Source organism: Mangifera indica, chromosome 1, assembly GCF_011075055.1.
Source record: "Mangifera indica cultivar Alphonso chromosome 1, CATAS_Mindica_2.1, whole genome shotgun sequence".
Classification (NCBI taxonomy): domain Eukaryota; kingdom Viridiplantae; phylum Streptophyta; class Magnoliopsida; order Sapindales; family Anacardiaceae; genus Mangifera; species Mangifera indica.
This window is the reverse complement of record NC_058137.1, coordinates 10,388,914-10,408,836: the sequence shown is the minus strand read 5'-3', so window position 1 is coordinate 10,408,836 and position 19,923 is coordinate 10,388,914. Positions and strand designations below refer to the sequence as shown.

Here is a 19,923-nt window from a genome sequence, read left to right as displayed (position 1 = left end):
GCACTAATGTGAAGGTGGGTCTTAATGTGTGAGGACATTTCTCTAGCACGTAAGGACCTTTCTCCGATGCGTGACGACATATAATGTAGTTTTCTAGTGAGTACGAGCTTTCTATCGGCTTGCGTCAACCTATACAAACTCAAATCGATACGTTCATTTGGATCCAATAGGTCTCATATCAAGTAAAAGCTTGTGTAACCTGTTTTTGTATGAATCAAAAACTTATCAGTGTTTTTGGGATGTGTGATCAAATTATACATTGTTAAACATGTAAACATATATTGTTTGTATAGTTATGCTTGTGTAATTTATTGTTGTCTATTTGTCGTTCATATATAAGGTGAACTAAGGTCTACTAGTTGAACTATAAAATGATTCAAAGCATAACTTCTTCGCTCACATTTGGACCATAACTAAGAGAATATTAGAATTGAGAAATGAGAGCATATCCTTCACTCATAATAGAATGATACATGGACTTTTGATGTTGATACCTATTCATTGGGCTCTCATAGTTGCCAATCTTATCTAGAATAACAACAAAGTAATGATCTTTTGGGATTGTTTGTATGAGTTACAACTTACAAAAGAGTGAAACATTGTAATGGACATAAGAAAATCCACAGTTTTTTCTGTTTTCCCAAATCAACGAAATGTCAAGCATGTTAGTATTGCAAACAATGTAGGAACTTTATCATGGATAAATTCACTCCAATAATCATTGGAAAAACTAAAGAGGTCTTTTGTCCTTGGGACTAGTATAAAGTGGAAGAACGATTTTTAGTCAAAATGCCATGTTTCAATTATTAAAAGCCACGAATCAATGATGGTTTAGAATCTAGTTCTAGTTAGGAATGGTCCTAGTCATTAAAATGTTTGAATTTCATTTATATATTTTTCAATTTTAGTAATGTTATTGTATGGAACTTCATTTTGAATTATGAATATATTGAACAATTTGTTGATTTAATAATTGTCTTGACTATTAGTGGGAATTCTAAGATTAGAAGAATTTAATAATTCTTATCTAAAATATACATGAGTGCAATTTGATTAATTTTAAAATATTAAACATTTATATCATAGACGATTATTGGAAATATAGTAAACTTTTGATTTTATGTCTTATGTGAAATATCTTTAATTTTAATGTATAATTCAACAATAAAATATATATATATATATATATCTTATTTTGTTGGTGTTGTGTTGGCATATCTCTGTAGTTATACATATAATGGTTTTGAAAAATATTATTGCCAATTTGAATAAGGGAGAAAGACTAAATAGGGACAACTATAAGATCTGGAGAATGAGAATGTATTATATCCTAGGTGAACAGAAGACTTTGAAGGTTGTTAATCAGGTTATGGAAGAGCCCTAACTAGCTGAGGGGTAGAATACTAACAATGTCCAACATAAGCATGACTTGGACGCTTATAATACCTGGAAAAAGAAAGATTCAACAACTAAAGGAATCCTTATCAACTCAATGAAAGATGACACTTTTTATCAGTATGAGCAATTTAAAACTGCAAATGTCATGTGGGTGGCATTGATAGAAAAGTTTGGAGAAACTACTATCTCTAAGCTAAGACAATTAACCGTCAAGTTTGATACGTACAAGAAAGTTCTCAATAAGCTAATAAAGCAACATCTAAGGAAAATGTTGAATATAATAACTGAGCTGAAAAAGGCTAGGTATGACCTAACTGATGAACAATAAGTTTAGGTTGTTATACGATCTTTGTCTGATAGTTAGAAGCATATGAAAGTCAATATGACTTACAATGACAACATCACGACTTTGGATAGCATTGCTTGCCACTTTGAGCTAGAAGCTGAGCACTTAGAGGCTACTAGACTAGGTGCTCATGTATATGTTGTTAAGTCCAGTTCCAAGAAATTTTTTGGCTACAAGTGAAAATGACTACAAGTGAAAATGGCTAAAATCTAGAAAACAGAAAGAGATCGTCTAAGGACCTATGAATAAGAACAAGCAGTTTAAGCGCAAAAGAGGTAAACACACTAAGAAAAGAGATAAAACCAATATGACCTATTACAACCGTGGGAACAAGGGTCACTTCTCCCATGAATGCATATAGTCGAAAAAGGTATTGTCTTATCTTGTCTCGAATTGTGAGATTTATGTTTCTAGTATTGTTTTATAAACTGAATCCCATCCTATGTGGACTATAGACTTAGAAGCCATAGACCATGTAGCTCGTGATATAGAATTTTTCTTAAAATTTAGTCGAATACTGAAGGAAACACGATGGATTTATATGGGTAATAATACCAAAGTAAAAGTAAAAGTAAAAGAGATAGGCAAATGCAAATTGGTTTTGCGTGGTAGTTAAACTTTATACCTACATGAAGTCTTATACGCTTTAGAAATTTGACAAAATTTGGTCTTTGTGATTGTTTTGTTAAAGCTAGGATATAGTTCATTTTTCTCTCAAAACTTGCTTAAAATTTATTATGGTACTGTATTTTATAGATTTAGATTTTTGTTTGAAGGTTTATGGTGCTAGACACCTTATTATGTAATTATGATAATTTTGTTAGTTTTTCGTTATTTACAACTCTTAGTAGTCTAAATATGGATGCAAATATATGACATACTAGATTATAACACATTGGCCAATATAGAATGAATAGACTGACCTGTGAAGGTTTATTAGGACCTAACATAAAATTAGATCTGTCTCTTTATAAACATTGTTTAGCAGGAAAAATTACTAAAAAACCTTTTGATAAAGTTGATAGAGCTGAGCTTCCTTTGCAACTTGTACACTCAGATATTTATAGTACTATGAATGTCAGAGTTAGAAAATGTGCATTCTATTTCATCACTTTCATAGATGATTATTCACATTTTAGTCATATCTATTTGATCTCTCATAAGTTAGAAGCGATAGATTGTTTTAGACATTACATAAAAGACTTGGGAACTGATATTGGATTTGTTTACCGATGATGGGTTGACTCGATCTATTAGAGTTGAAATGCCTAATTAACCCTAGTACAAAAAATTACCTTTCTACCTTTGGTAGTTGTAAAAGTTAATAACAATTGGGATTTCAAAGTTTGAATTCCCAATTAATATTAAAAACAAAAGTTACGTAACTTCTTGGAATCACTCTTTATAACGCTCTTTGCTTCTTCTTCTTCTTTGCAAATAACTAGTAAACCAAACCCATAGAATACAGAACAAATAAATGGGCAAACTGTGTTGTGGATTATTAATCGGGACGCGTGAATCATCAAACATTGTCAAAGAATGTACGTCTTGTAATCTGAGTACGAATTTTCTGTCATCTTAGAATTATTTATTTTCGCTTATAGATTTAGTTTTATTTCGAGATCTCATGTGGATCAATCTTTCGATCAATATAAAGTGATTGATATTAAAGAGTATTAAAGAGTTGATCTCAAAAACAAGGACAAATTAACATTATTTTGATATTATACAACATTTTTATATATTTGACTATATGCATGCATTTGGTATAAAAGTATAAATTGTCATTGGATACTTTAATGTATTAAAACCTTTTGATTATCTATAGTAGATTATGTTTCAATAGCTAAATGTTTTTTTTAATGATCTTGAGTATATTCTTAATATGATCATGTTCATTTGGTATAACCAACTATATAATATATATGTATGAGTGTTTGTGCTCTATAAATCAACTTAATTTATTCTTTTTTTTTTTTTGGAATATTTAGTAGTTAAATATTTAATATGATATTATTGTATAAATCTATTTTCTAGATCCACACAATCAATTATTTACACATTAAATATAGCTCAATTTTTTATGAGAATGTTCACTATTGTTGAACTCTGACATTTTAAAATGCATTTTAATTTGAACTTGTGCGTGCAATTACAAAAACAAAGAAAAAGGGAAAAAAAAAAACATTCAATAAAATTAGCATAAATATACACTTAAATATATTGAGATACTAAAAATATATATATAACACAAAGATATAATACTTAAAATATTACTAGATATTAATTATTATTATATTTGATAAATTTGATATATAAAAATTGTTATTGTGTTTGATTGGTAGTTTTAAAATTATACCAAAACATTATTTTAATTAAATGTCCTTAAAATATTATTGAGTTAAATTAGTACCATGTTTAGTTAAATCAACATTTATAGTCCTATGTATGATTAAATGAACAGGTATTTATGTTAAAGTATTTGTTTTATGTATTTTCTACAATATTTAACATTTTTATAATATAAACTAATAATTAAATTATTTTTTCGAATTGTTATTTTATTATCAATATTTTTTGTAAAATATTATTCAAATTATATGTTATTTTAATTGAAAAAAATATTTTTATCTTAAAAATTAAATAAATAACTATAAAATTATAACAAATTAATATTATATTAATAATATTTTAATACCTAAATTAGTGGTGATAATTATATTATTCTTTGTATTATATGTCATGTGACATTGAAAATAAAAAAATATTAAAATCTTTTAATATTTAATAACCTAAACAAATCAATAGTAATAGCAAAATTTTATTATCGAAATAATCATATACTATCCCACACCAAATGTCTTGTATAAAATATTAACATAATAATTTGAACCATCAATAAAATTGACTGAACCACAGTGACATTATTTTGTTTTCTAGAATCACCTTCTTATTTTTACGTACACATAAAATAAATTGAAATGGATTTAAAAGCGATGGATAAAATTAAATGGCTATAGCTTAGTCAAAGTCATTACTTCTCGTTTCTTGAATATTTTAGGGTTTGTAAGTCTCTAATTTCACACTCAATAAGTTCAGAAATCTTGTTAAAAAATTCTAATTACCTGAAAAAAAAAAAACGAAATAGATAAATTAATTAGTATCATGTTAGCAACATTTTGTCTTTAACTAGTTCGGCTATGGTTCACATGGGTACATGTGCATGCATACATATGTTTTTTTGCCATTCGTTCATTACTACTCGTAGAAATTTATTTCATTCAAACTCAACCGTCTTACCACCTCTTAAGATTTGTTTAATTCCCTTTATTGTTTATTATATCTTAATAAGACATCAAATTAATGTCCTTAATTACATGTATACATGATTCTATTTCACACATAAAGGAACAAAGAGATGATGTGTGCGTTAGTAGCAACGTCATATTTATCTGGTCAAAGGCCTTACTCCCCCCGCCCCTATAAAGTATGTTGTTTTTTTCTTTTAATTTTAAAAATCTTAAATACCATTAATTAAAATTAGTGATAGTAAAAATAAAATTATTATTTTATCTATAATATTAAAAATAAATTAAATTTAGATTATTAATTAAATAACGATTTTATCTTTAAAATTAATTATTTTTATTAATTTTAATAATTGATAAATAAAAATTTAAATTTTTAACAATTAATAAATGAAAAATAGGTTTTCATTCAACCTTACAGGGGGAATACGTACTTTGGCCTCATCTAAAAACTCGTACATAAATTGCAATTGAAAATTGTGAAAATTTGTCATTTAGTATTTACAGCCACTGGCTGACGAGAGTAAAGGTATTAAATTTTAAGACGTTTGTTGTGCCTAATAATTTTATATATCACATTAGACCTGTCTACGGTTCATGAATCGATGGTTTTAGTTTGAAATCGTCAATTCACGGTTTAACAAAATAAGAATCCTAAATTAAAACTATTATAGGATGGTTCGTAATCGGTTTAAAATCAACGATTCTGGTTCATAACCTCGATTTGAAACCGACATTAAACTTTCGATTCTGATTCATGACCCCGATTTATTTTTTAATTAATAATTATAATAATTAAGAATAAAAAAATTTTTAAAAAAGCTTAGACTTAATTTTTCAATTAAGTTTTTTACATATTCTCTTGAGATTTGGAAGAATCAAAGTCTATGTAGTTCTATTTATTATTTTTTATAATTAATTTTATTTATCATCTATTATTTTTATTTTTTCTATTATCTTTCATAATTAATTATATAATTTATTTTATTTATTATCAAAAAATAGTAAATAGAACTATGTAGTCTTTGATTCTTCCAAATCTCAAGAGAAATAATTAATTATGAAATTGTATAATAAAAAAATAATAATAATTAAATTATAGAAATTAAAATTAGAATTGATAAAAATAAAGAGATAATTTAATTGAAGGATTGAGAGAGTATTAAAAATAGAGACAATGAGAAATGAGAGAGTTGAAAGATTGAATAATATTTAAAAGTAAAATTTTATATTAAAGATTTAAAAAAAAAATCCAAACAGTAGCTATTTTTAAAGATTTGTCCCCTGCAAATGTTTTTAAAGCAAATGCTTGCCGGTTCATGTAGATTTTTTTAAATTTAAAAAATAAAAAAACCAGTTTATAAATTTTTTGAACCATTGGTTCATGAACCGACGGTTCTACGATTCACAAATATTAAAACCGGAACCGAACTGTCAAAACCAGTTTTGATTCCGGTTCATACCGATTCCGATTTCGATTTTGAACGGGCTGGTTTTGATCCGGTTCACAAGCCAAACCGGCCTGTGGCCAGGACTATATCACACAATTTATTAAACATATAAGTATAGGTAGTGTAAATATTATATATGTTTATTTTGAATATATATATATATATATATATATATATATATATATATATATATATATATATATATATATATATGTATATATTTGATATATATTATTAAATAATTTATGAATTTAAATTTTGAATAAAGTAACACTCAATTATATAATTATATATAACAAATATGTATTTATTTATGTATTTAAAATAAATACATATAATATTACTCTTATTTAAGAGTTTTTTTAATTTTATAAATCATAAGATTTTCTAGTTTGATTGAATCTCTAGAGTTCTTCACTATGACTTTTGATTATGGTGAGCGATGGTGTGTCTCATTATCATCTTCAATGATAGATATCAAATATATGGTTTCTTATGTTAGGATATCTTTTACATACAAGATTATTTTGATTTTTGTGTTTTCATATGAAATTTAACATATATATAAATTCATATATAATTTAAACAGTTTAATATATAAGAAGAGTGATATTATATACATGAATACTGATTTAAGTATCAGGAGTGATTTGGTTATGTAAATGATGAGATCTGAAGTAGAAGAAAGAACGGGAAAAAAACAAAGCAAAAAGAATAAAAAAAGATTTTTTTTATATTTTATTTTTGCCAAATTATAATTAATATTTAACATTATAGATATAAAAAATTACTTCATTATCTTTTTGCAGTTAAAATTGATTGGAAAAAAAAAAAAAAACTAAAGGTGGGAAGTGCCCTTTTATTAGTTCAAGAGTGAAGAAGTGTCGTTCAAGTGAAAAACGGTTGGGACATAGTCATTCTCCCTATTTTTTGTTTTTACATCATTCCATTCCTCACCTTAATGTAAATTCTAGTGCATAATCACTTCATACAATTGATTAATTTTCCTAGGGTGCATTTGATTTAGGGGATAAGAGATTATTTTTGTAATTCATTTTTTATTATTGATATTATTTTATTTGATTTATATGTAATAAAATATTATAATTATATCTTATTACTAAAAGAGTAATGTTATATGAATTTATTTTTTATATATAATTTATGTACATAAATGATGTATTATCGTATAATTAAGTGATTTTAAATAATGAGTTATTATGTGATAAAACAATACCTAATCACATAATAATACGTCATCTATATATATGAATTATGTGTCAAAAATAGATACAGTTAGTTTTTTATATATAATTTATGTACATAGATAATGCATTATCGTATGATTGAGTGATTTTGAAATAATGTGTTATTATTTGATAAAATAATACCTAATCACATAATGATATGTCATCTATATATATGAATTATGTGTCAAAAGTGGATACAATTAGTTTTATAGTTACTAAAATGACATGATAAGTAAGATATTAAGTAATTTGATTTCTACGTTTCCGTAAATATTAAAGATTATTAAAGTGATTTGAATTTAAGAAAAGTTAATTAAACACCCCAAACTTAACCTCACTAAACAAAAATACTCATCTCTATTAACATAAAGCAAAAATACCCAACAAATGTGAATTGACCAAAATACCCTAACCATTTCATCACGAAATAACTATTGGCATTTTCAAAATTTCATGAACAAAACACGAGATGATAAAAGCCACATGCACCCAACTTTTCTAACGATGACGAAAATAGCAAAAGAGATTAGTCTATCATTTCTTGTTGTGTTTCAATCATTTTGATGTTGGGATTTAAGCGATTGGATGAAGTTTTTAGGCATGTTTTAGTTAAGGTTTCCAATTTTGAAAAATTGAATATATGGTGTCAATTCTTGTGTGTTAGAATAAGTGTAGATTTGTTTGTTGTTGAAATGGTAGTCAGAAAATGCAAGTTCGGTCGGAAAATGGACCTCATGCATTGGTAGTCATCTTGTGGGAAATCATTATGCCTCGTGACATCACGAGGTGGATTAAGTTATCATGAGGTGGGGAGGGATCATGAGGAGAGGGGCATAAGTCAGTTTTCAAATAATATCATCTCATGGTGACCATGTGGAAGGGGGGAATTATAAGTTTTTAAATAGTATCGATCTTAGGAAATCTTTAAGGGGGGAATTTAGATTTCAAATAGTATATCTCGAGGGATCTCATGGGAGAGGGAAATTTGTGAGTTTTTAAACATTTAAGGGGGAAAGTGAGTTCTTAAACATTTAGGGGGCAAAGTGATATATTTTATTATAGAGTTTTTCAACATGTGGTTTGCGAATTTAAGATCTGTTTTTTCCAATTATCATGAAGATTGATAGCTCTTAGATATTTTAGGGTTAGAAAAAAAAAATTCAATACAATTGCAATCTTTTTACCAATGCAATTGTTTTTGCATATGTACATTTCATATTAAGGTTTTTTGATATGTAGATTTCAAATTTTGTGTCCGTATTTTCGATATTATTATCAAATTTGTCGTGATAACAATTTTTTTATAGAAAAATTCATAAAAAAAAAAATGTAAGAACCTAAGGGGAAATTGAGATTCTCTGCAGTGGAGCAACATTTTCGGATATATGTGACATCACGCATACAACGAGATCCTATGTCCAAGATCAAATCCACATTAACAAAGGATTAATTAAGGTTGTTTGAGAGGCGTGTTTTGGGCACTTTCTACATTTTTTAGGCAGGAGATTTAATTGAGTGTTGATACACTCCTTTATATCAAGACAAGTGTTAAGGGGTGATGTGAGAGATCAATTATAGTTTCGGGTTAATAGGGTCGATGTGAGATTCAACCTATTTGAGTTTGCTCTTATTACCAGCCTTCACTTTAGTTAATTCACTAACATGAAGATATATCTTCCACAGGGTGCATACCATAGGATTTGGGACACTTATTTTCGAGAAAGTGAAAATGTGAAATAAAATGATGTGGAGTGAGTATTTTCAGTGAGGCCATGAGGGGATAATGATACCAACGTCGTTAAATTGGCCCTATGATATTGTCTTTATATTGTGTTACTAGGGAACACTAAACAAAAAAAGGTTTCTCAAGAGTTTCTCTATTTGGTTGATCATTTGGACAGATTTAATTCTTACTTGTGGGGTGTATGGGTATGAGAGATGGCACATCGATCCATCTACCAATCATTACCTGTGGGGTGTGTGTGTGTATACACACACACACATGGTGGTAATTGATGAAATTTAAACATTAATATTGATATTGCAGTTTGGATATACGAGGATTCCCTAGCCAGACCTCCTTAGATATAAAAGGTATCATTACCCATTCCATTGATTATGTTAATTAAGATTAATAATTTACTTAACATATTTTGGAATTTTGACAGATTCTACAAATCGCTCATGGTTGGGTTATTAAGAAGGACTTGTTAGTTCGTACCTTATACACAAACTCATTGAAACCAAAGGTCAAACGAGTGAGTCATAATGTTCCTATATCGTTTGCTGAACATGAAGAAGAATTCCAAAAATGGTACTAGGAAGCTCAAGGATCAAACATGAGTGAGGTGTATAGTATCAAATTGAAGTCCAAATCAGCGTTTTAGAGCATGGTTGTGGAGCTCTACCAATGGTTGATTGATGAGGTAAGTGGACTTTATATAGTGACTTTGTTTTAGTGTTTTATATATTAATGTAAACAAAATGATTGTTGCTTTTATGTCGATCACCAACATAGAGATTCATTCTTGACATTACTATGTCGACCCCAAAATGATCAGATGGACGTTGTTCCACAAAATTGGTCGCAAATTAAGTCGTTGCATCTTTCAATTATTTTTTATTAATAAATATGTCACCAATTTTTATAGAATTTCTCTCTCACATTGTTCTTAGACCACTAGATGTTGATGTTGAATGTTGCAAAAGAAAATCGAGTAACCACTTAAATGAATCAATGAGGATATCATCAAAAGATGGTCCAACATAATTGTCACCACCTTGAAGAGGATTTGTAAGTTGGAGACTACTTATATCATAGTTAACAAGTGACATCTCCTCGAAGTACGACTTATCAAGAAGAATATCAAACATCTGATTCCCATCAAAGTCACCCTAATCTGGAATCCTCTCTTTGTCTCTATGTACTCATTCTTTAGCAATATACAATGTATTATTATAAAAATCTTCAAAGTTTTCCTTGTTAGATTCCTGTTTTAGTTCACCATTATTATTGCCACGACTTTATTCTTCTCCTTATGCCTCGATAAGGGTAGTTGTAACAAAAATTGAAATATATTCCTCGAAGTATTTAGACATGTTAATAAGACCCTCAACATTTTTAATTTTTATGAGGTATTCTAAGTCGAGATGTTTTGGTTTCATCCATAACTAAATATTGTTCAGAGTCCGATCGATATGACACTTTTCACTCAACAATTGGACAAATTTCTGAAGTGTCATTTTCTCTAGAATTTTAACCACTTTTTTTTACCTCCAACGTATTTCATTATGTTCTGATCACTTTGAATCAATTCTCTTTTGTAATAAACAATAGCATTGTTTATCATTTTAATAATCAATCCTACAATGACCAGTATTAGTAAAAAAAATTTATCAAAAAAATATACATTAAACTATATCAATATAATCAACTGTATTTCATGAGTGGAAATTTTACATAATATATGTGGTTTAAGGAATTTAGAGTTTTGTGGTAGAGTATCTACTTGAAATTATAACATAGCATACTATGGTTAATTTGACACAAATTTTATTATTAATTTACCCCCAAAGCATAAAACATCGCATTACCTCCATATTGTTAAATATCAATATTTTGCTTCTTATTTCATGCATAACACCAAACTTGGGCAACTATCAATTCAGCCCTCCAAATTAAGAAAAAAATTCCATGTACACCATATATACTGGTAAATTTTATTTAACCCCACATTATAACTTATCTCTCCACCATACATGGTATAATATCTAATAGCACCCTTATGCATGTTTACTATCGAAATGCCCCCTATATTTTTTTAACATTCATTTATGACACAATTTTATGTAAATATTTAAAACACATGAATTTGAATTGACAGATAAATTAAGATTTAGGTTTAGATTCCTATACATAACTCGATATCACAAACTGATTTTCTTGGAATTGAACTCAGAAACATGAATTTTTTTCCTTCTGATCAAATCCATAGTGTCGGATATTGAGTGAAACTAAAAATCTGAATAATGCGAAGAAGACGGGTAAGGGTTTATATAGAAGGTATAGAGGGTATTTTTGATAGTTTAAAAAATATTTGGGCACTTTTGCTCAAGTAGTTTGACTTTTAGGTAATTCTGCTTTGGTAGTTCAAAATTAGGCATTTATTGCTTTGGGCATATTAAATTTGGACAATTAATTTAATTTTCCTTAATTTAATTACAACTTTGCTAAATTTAGTTTAACATGTTAAAGATAGTTGAATGAAATAATATTTCAGTATTTTTTTATTATTGTTAGTCAAATACAATAATAATTTATACATATAAATTTACTCAAACACAATATTAGTTTATATCTATTTATCTTTAACCAAATTTATTTTTATTGTAATATTCTATTTTTAATAATAAAAAATTATTAGAACTAAACATCCTCTAAATAATAATGTTATTTACTCTGTTTACTCACACCTGTTGTTGGGATGATAAAGTGGTAATAAAATAAATAAAGCAGTTTTGGGCTTAGGCTAGTTCCTTCGTAATTGAAATTTGGGCCCCGGTTAAGGTAATTGGAAGCCCTAAACATTTATTCCTGGTCCAAAATAATCTTTCATGGCGAATAACTTGACAAAATTAAAGTAAGCCCTTGAGTAGTCAAGCCCATGTTTTCTTTTGTTTACTTTACAGGAAGAGTTACAGGTGGTCATCTCTGATTTGCCTAATCATACACATGGTCGTTTTCAAAAATCATTCTTATCCTCCCCTCCACTTAGCCGACTGGCGACTGGGGAACTTTGGAAACTTCTCAAAATTTTGGGACTTTTACAATATTCAACACATCCCTATCTTTCAAACCAAGATAATCCGCGTTAAATTCACGTCGAAAATTAAAATCCCTATATAAACTACGTTCAAAATACTGACGTCCTTTTTCTCTCGCAAATTCAAATTCCTTTCACTCGGATCCAACTCCCAAATCCCATCTCTCTCGTATTTCTCTTTTTTAAACTCTCAGCTTCACAACAACGAAAATGAGGAAGGGTGCTAAGCGGAAGACCGCCGACGCCTCCAAAGCTTCCTCTTCTTCGCAGGACAACCACAAAGACCACCAGCAGCAGCAGCCGAAGCGGCAGACCAGCAAAGCTCCTCGAGCCAAGCGCGTCAAGCAGGAAGACAAACCGGAAGCCAAGACGGAGTACTTTGAAGATCAGCGGAGCTTGGTATACAAATGTTCTTCTTGTTTGTTAATTTCTGCATTTTTGTATTGAACACATTCTGATATTGATTCAGTTGAGCTCGTTGTTTGGCGGAGTACTGTGTGGTGCTGGACTGGTAATGTTACTAGATGTGGAAAAGGATAATGTGTTTTTGGTTGTGTTCAATTTGAAGACTTTTTGTTTTTCACGGCAATTTTAATGGTTTCTGTTTGATTGCTGAAATTTAAGTTGGTGGAAAGTCGTTTGAGGTTTTTGAACCTGTGTACTTTGGTGAAGGAATAGGCCTGTTTTGACGTTGAGTTGATTAGCGCTATTAGATGTGTTTTGTTGTTACAGAAATGATAGTTGCGAGCTGATGCTTTGCCGTTCAATACGCATTAAGATAGCGAAAAAGAATAGGAATTGTGAAATGTTTAGAAGCTTAGGTTTTAGGTATATAAAATCAAAGGGAAAAGTTATTTGTGCTTGCGAAGTATGATTTTATATTAGTTAAAATCAATATCCTTTATCACTAATTAGCGTTGGTGTTGCTAGTATGATGCTTTTTGTTGCAAGTGCGTGTTTGATGTTATGGAAAAGTATCCCTTTAACAATTTGGACCCAATAATTATGAACCTAAAATTAATAATTGAAAATGAGTAAATTTTTTACAATTCTTTATTAGCATATGTAGTTTGAGTGTTGCTTTGTCTGTATTAGGAGTGTACATACCTGTGCGATCTTGAATGTGTTCGTGGATAGGGTGATTATAGAAAGTGATTTTCAATTGTGCCTGTGTTCTGTTTTACCTGATATGAATTTGTCAACCTTGTGTTTTGTAGGAAGATTTGTGGAAGGCGGCTTTCCCTGTTGGAACTGAGGTTTGATTGAAAACTTAATTTTTTTTTTTTTTTTAAAACACTAGGGTGTTCTTCTCTCTATCTATTTAGTCAATTAAGTTCTCTTTCTTATGCATATTAATTTTCTCTTGACAGTGGGATCAGTTGGACTCACTCTACCAATTCAAGTGGGACTTCTCAAATCTGGAAGTGAGTTTCAGGAACATCTTTGCTTTTTATGTTTTCATTTTTGAATTTTCTGTTTCAGATGTTCTTAATTTTTCTTTAGTGTTGATTGGCTTAAAAGAATCAGCTAGAATGATAAGGGTAAATACACTGTTTAATTCTTGGTTAGGATGCATTTGAAGAAGGGGGAAAGCTCCATGGGGAGAAAGTTTATCTTTTTGGTTGTACAGAGCGTAAGTTTACATCTTGGACTTCATATGGCTTATCTGCTGGGGTTTTCTGTTTTCTGCTCTCAGGAACATGCTCTCAGAGATGAGAAGAGGAATTATTTTATGTTTTTTTTAATATTTGTGTACGTTAGGGTTATTGGAGTTAGGAAATTGTTTCACTTGTGTGAAATAAGTTCTTGTTTACATAAAAGAAGGCATTTTCACTTTGATTATACAAAACAGTTTCTCAAAAAGCCAAAAAAGAACAATAACTATTCCTAAAATTATAAGTGTTTCAAGAATGGTTTTTATGGATATTTTTTGGGGATACCAATTAGCCAAACAGCTTTTGTAGTTGAGAGAACAGAAAATTTATTTTGAGAAAACAAAACTCTTTTGAGAGCAACAAATGTGATGTTTATCCTTGATTGTCTTAGATTAAGCTTATAATTTTTGTTAATGTCGTCATATTAAGTTTCCTCTTCCTGCAGCTCAATTGGTCCCATACAATGGGGAAAACAAACTCATCTGCATTCCTGTAGTGGTGGCAGTAAGTTTATTAGCTTGTAGAATGTTAAATTATTTGCAAGAATCGATTTTCATCTCTGGGTTGTGAATTTTCTCCTTACATATATCTCTTATTTGTGCAGGTTGTGTCTCCTTTCCCACCTTCTGATAAGATAGGTGTTAACTCAGTTCAAAGGGAGGCTGAAGAGATTATTCCCATGAAGGAAATGAAAATGGACTGGGTTCCATATATACCTCTAGAAAAACGGTATCTACAAATGAACTTCTTTTACTCTTGCTATTAAATTGATTATATAGAACTATCTCTTTTTACACATTATTAAGATTATTTCACAATTTTTGATGTCTTTGGATAATTTAAATCCTGTACAGAGACATGCAAGTAGAGAGGCTGAAATCTCAAATATATATCTTGGGTTGCACGCAAAGAAGGTAAAGTTTTCTTTGCACTGTTTGCTCTTGTTTTATTCCATTAAATGATCCGATAAATTGTAGGTTGCTTGGTCTAGATTACATTGCTAGTTAGATGTGAAATAAGTTGTTTTACTGATGAATGTTGAATTGTTTTCTAAATGTTAAGGTGTGTTTTTGTTATGTTTACTTATGCATTTGAAATCCTTTTGCAGGAGTGCTTTGAGACATTTGAAGTTAGATCGCATTAAGAAATACGAATATTGCTTGCCTTGTGAGTTTTAGAGCTATTTATGTTAACTTTACTGCATTGTACCTAAATTTTATAGTGATATACAGCTTATCATAGTATAAAGGACAGAATTATTTTTGTTTCCTATCTAGCGAGTTGTAGAAAAGGGATAAAACATAATAAATGAAACAAAAAGGATCTCTTACATATTGGTGAAAATTATTTTTATGATCATTGATGCTTTGTACTTGGCAATTATCAGATTTTTTTACTTTTATTTGGCTATTGAGGAGTTAGACAACTATAGCATAGGGGATAGCCTAATTGATTTGATCTCTACTGATCAAATCCCTCTCAGATCAACCTCGGAAGAAGTGGGATGGGTGCATATTGAAAAGGAGGAAAAAAGACTGTTAGCTCAGATACTACATATTAGTGTTCCATCATATATTATTGCCGTTGCTTGGAGATCTAGAATATTTTTTTAACACCCATTTATTTTTTTTGACAGATTTCTACCAGCCATTCAAAGAAGATGAATTTGAACAAAGTACTGAGGTTCAAATTATGTACCCACTTGAACCACCAGTAAGCTTAGAGTTTTGACAAGAGTCATCTTTACTTGGTTTTTTGTTGACAAATTGTGTCGGTTAATTTAATTAGATGATTTGAGTAGACGTGCAAATTGTTTGGATTAACTTTTCTTTTTATTCCTGCAGGTTGTTTGTTCATTTGATTGGGAATTAGATGAACTTGAGGTATATAATTATCTTAAAAGTTTAAGTTCTAGTATAACATGGAATTTTTAATATTTTTTTAAAATTTTATTGAATTGAACAAATAAAAGTGTTTCTTACAAATTCCCAAGAGATTTGTTAGAATTTGATCCAAGTGAAGCTAATAATAATTCTATTATTAGCTTTAAAGTCTGTAAGTATTGGGATCTTGTTAACAATAGAAATTTCGTATTGAATGGGAATTGTTTATTTTGAAACAACTTTGTAGGACCCTAAATTGCAATAAACAAATAACAGGAAATTTTTATTGAGTAATAAGCCTAGATGCTTTACCTAGATCGGAACAGAGTTGCTCATACAACTAAAAAGTTCTGATACAGGACCCTAAATTGCAATAAACAAATAACAGGAAATTCCGTTTGAGTAATAAGCACATACAACTAAAAAGTAAATTATTATAAAATAATATAGCCTAGATGCTTTACCTAGATCGGAACAGAGTTGCTCTACTTACCGTATCAGAACTACTTTGTTAACAATGTTTGGACAATAATCGATGTCTTCCCCTACTAATAATGACTTGCTTAAATTGGTAACTCTTCCCTTATCCTATCCTAAATCCTATCTTAGTTTGAATAGGTAAGCTTATCTTTAAGATAACTCACTCTCTATTTATCTTTTAGCTTTTAATCTAATGAGTAAATCCTTGGTTACCCTGCTCTTTTATTGCGTCCTGATTTGAATGGGTGTATTTCTTCACCCACAAAGTCTTCTTGACCCTCACTTGTAAACATTTAATGTCTTGACTTTCCATTGCTTTTTATGGTAGGTTGCCACAAGCGGGGGCCTAACATACTTCTTTTTGTTGGGATTGCTGTTTGACCAGCTTTTTGTTATCTTCTTATTACATTTTATTAGCTTAAATATGAATTATTATAGGGAGAGACTTTTCAGTTTGTGTTGGAATTGATAAGCCCTCATGTAATTTTTTAATATTATTTTGATTCATTATTCTGTATGTTTTCCTCCTCTTTCTCAGAACAAAAAGAGAGCGAAAAGAGAACAAAAACTAGTTATTGTAATAAATTTATCTATAAATTTGTAGGAGTTCACTGATGATTTGGTAAATGAAGAGGCATTGACTGAAGATCAAAAGGATGCCTTTAAGGTGAAGTACAATGAAAGATGTGAAAGTAATTTATGGCACTTCAATATTCTAGAGAATAATGGTTTTTCTTTTCCTTATCGTCCTCAGGAATTTGTAAAAGAAAAAGTTCGGGAAGCAAAGAAAGCCAATCGAGAGGTATTTTTTTTTTTTTCAGATATTAGTAGTTGTACATATGCTCCAGTAATCATACTAATTTCTTTTCTTTTAGGCAAGGGAAGCCAGAAAAAAGGCCATTGAGGAAATGAGTGAGGAGACTAAAGCAGCATTCCAGAAAATGAGGTTTTACAAGTTCTATCCTGTCCAAAAACCGGATACACCAGATATATCAAATGTAAAGGTAAAATTTGGAGACAACTGCTTTTTATTTATCCAATGCAAAGGGCCTTTGAGTTTCTATTATGCCATTCCATCATCAAAAGCAGCACTGATGCTACTTGCTAGACCTTGATTTTAGGCTAATAATTGTTGAGACATGCTAATCATTTCCTAGAACTGAGACATTTCTACTAGTATACTGACACACACTGCCTTAGTATTTCTTGCTTTCAGAGTTTGCTCTGGTGCGATTTAAGTAGTCGAGTGAAAGCTAAAAATAAACTATCAACATAGAGTCATATCAGTTTGTGTGAGACATGGTCTTTCCGCTAACTGTTATTCTGCATTCTGATTTTTTTGTGCAGGTTCCATTCATAAATAGATATTACCGAAAGGCTCATGAGGTTCTATAATCAAGCTCATTTCACAGTTGTATTCCATAGATGTTCGAAATCTGATATTACTGCCGAAGGGGGCAAATCGCTCAATCAATGATTTTGATCATCATATGCACTCAAATGAGGGGGCATGCTCTTCATGTCCTGACACAGATTCTGCATCAGTCTAGGTGTTGCAGGCAAATCCGTGTAAACTTATAGTATCAGCGTTTCCAGATAATTGATTTAGTTATTCATGTCAGTGTAGAGGAACATCTGTAAGATAGTATGTTGAGACGAAGTATCTGAAATTTTTTATTGGAGTTCTCAAGGTTCCTGTGAGGAGATTCCCTGTCACTCAAGTTTGTTGGGAGTTTCATGTTTGGGAACTTTTGTGTACGAGTGGGAGCTGGATTATCAAACATAATTAAATTAGGACCAATTAATAGTTTTATGTAATAAAAAACATTCTATTTTATTTTTGACATCATAATTCTTTTTCTATTGAATAAATTAGAGTTGATAATTTTTAATATAATCTGTTAACTTAATATAATACGGTGTGAAAAATATTAGGTTAGAGATGAGTTTTTTATATTAAATTTATTTTGGATCAATTCGATATGATTCAAAATTAAATTCGATATGATTCAAAATTAAATCGGATAGTGTTAATGATAATATAAAAGTAATAGATTTGATTTGAATAGATACGAAGTTCAATAAATTGTATATAGTTGTATCTTTATATAATTATAATTAATCATATTATTGTTTATTTTTTTTTAAATATTTTATTTTATTATTAAATAGTAAGAATTTGATTTAACGGGAAATTATAAAAAATTGCCAAAATTTAGGGGGTCTAAAAAATTGCCCAAAATATTCAGGTTTAAGTAAAAATGCCCAGGTTTTGTGAAATGACGAAACTGCCCCCATATATAAACACAGCAAATTTCTTTACTTCCCACGGTCGACCAGATTTTCGCCAATTTTCTTGCTTTCCGGCAACCGCAAATGGCAAAGAAGGTTAGTATATCTCCCGTAATCTTGTTTAAATCAAGTTATTGCTCATATTATTGAGATTTTGAGGTTTAAAATTTTAGGGTTTCTATTTGAACAATGTTTAAAATGTTTTGATTCTTGGTTGTTTTCGTTGAATTGATTGAGGGGTTTTGTGTTATACAACGTGTAGATTTGATTTATGAAAAAATCGGAGGCCAAAACAACCAAATTTTGGTCGAAAATGGTTGCCGAAGGATCGATAGTCCGACCGTGGGAACAGTATTTCCCACGGTCAAACGATTTCTCCCACGGTCAGTAGACATTGACCGTGGGTTAGGGGGGTAAAATAGCTTTGTTAAAATATTGGGGAGTCGGGGGAGATTCCTTAGAACACAGCGGGTTTTTATGAAATTTGTCATATAACAGTTGACTTGTTTTAAAAAAGAATTTTCATAAGGGGGTAAATTGGGAATTTTGTTATCTAGGGTTTCTGATCGTGTAGTTTTCGAATTTTATATTCGTTTTTTCTGTTTTAGGGTTTTTCCATATGCAATTTTCAAATTTGAGATTCGATTTTTTAAATTTTGGAGCTTTTTGGTACAATTTACGATGTAATGACGTAATTTCAACTCAATATTTTAATTTTTTCGTTTATAGGATATATTAATTCGTGTTTTTGAATTTCAGTTCCGTTTTTTGAATTTTACCGTTTTACGATAGATCGACTCGTATTTTTCAGATTTTCGAAGAATTTTTCGATTATTGCCATTCTAGGGTTTTGAACTTTTAGAATTCGAATTTCAGTTTCGTTTTTTCGAATTTCACGATTTTACGATAGATCGACTTGTATTTTTCAGATTTTTGAAGAATTTTTCGATTGTTGCCATTCTAAGGTTTTTCAACTTTTAGAATTCAAATTTAAGTTCCGTTTTTTTGAATTTCATTGTTTTACGATATATCAACTC

General features: G+C 29.6%; 1 protein-coding gene across 1 annotated transcript; it reads left to right on the top strand.

Annotated features, from left to right (window-relative positions):
* The first annotated feature begins 12,579 nt into the window (after positions 1-12,579).
* LOC123210631 (protein HEAT INTOLERANT 4-like) lies at positions 12,580-18,440 on the top strand. The gene is made up of 14 exons (XM_044629107.1): positions 12,580-12,975; positions 13,794-13,832; positions 13,947-14,000; positions 14,146-14,209; positions 14,677-14,735; positions 14,836-14,960; positions 15,086-15,145; positions 15,340-15,398; positions 15,868-15,944; positions 16,076-16,114; positions 17,199-17,261; positions 17,349-17,396; positions 17,470-17,598; positions 17,942-18,440. Exons 1-14 carry the CDS (start codon positions 12,787-12,789, stop codon positions 17,987-17,989), a joined length of 1,053 nt encoding a protein of 350 aa, XP_044485042.1. The 5' UTR covers positions 12,580-12,786; the 3' UTR covers positions 17,990-18,440.
* The last annotated feature ends 1,483 nt before the right edge of the window (positions 18,441-19,923 follow it).

Bases quoted from the DNA above. Each gene is read 5' to 3' on its own strand.
- LOC123210631 (XM_044629107.1), top strand. From the start codon at position 12,787: ATGAGGAAGGGTGCTAAGCGGAAGACCGCCGACGCCTCCAAAGCTTCC. The intron at 14,961-15,085 runs GTATCTACAAAT...AATCCTGTACAG, and splicing joins TATATACCTCTAGAAAAACG to AGACATGCAAGTAGAGAGGC. The intron at 17,262-17,348 runs GTGAAGTACAAT...TATCGTCCTCAG, and splicing joins ATCAAAAGGATGCCTTTAAG to GAATTTGTAAAAGAAAAAGT.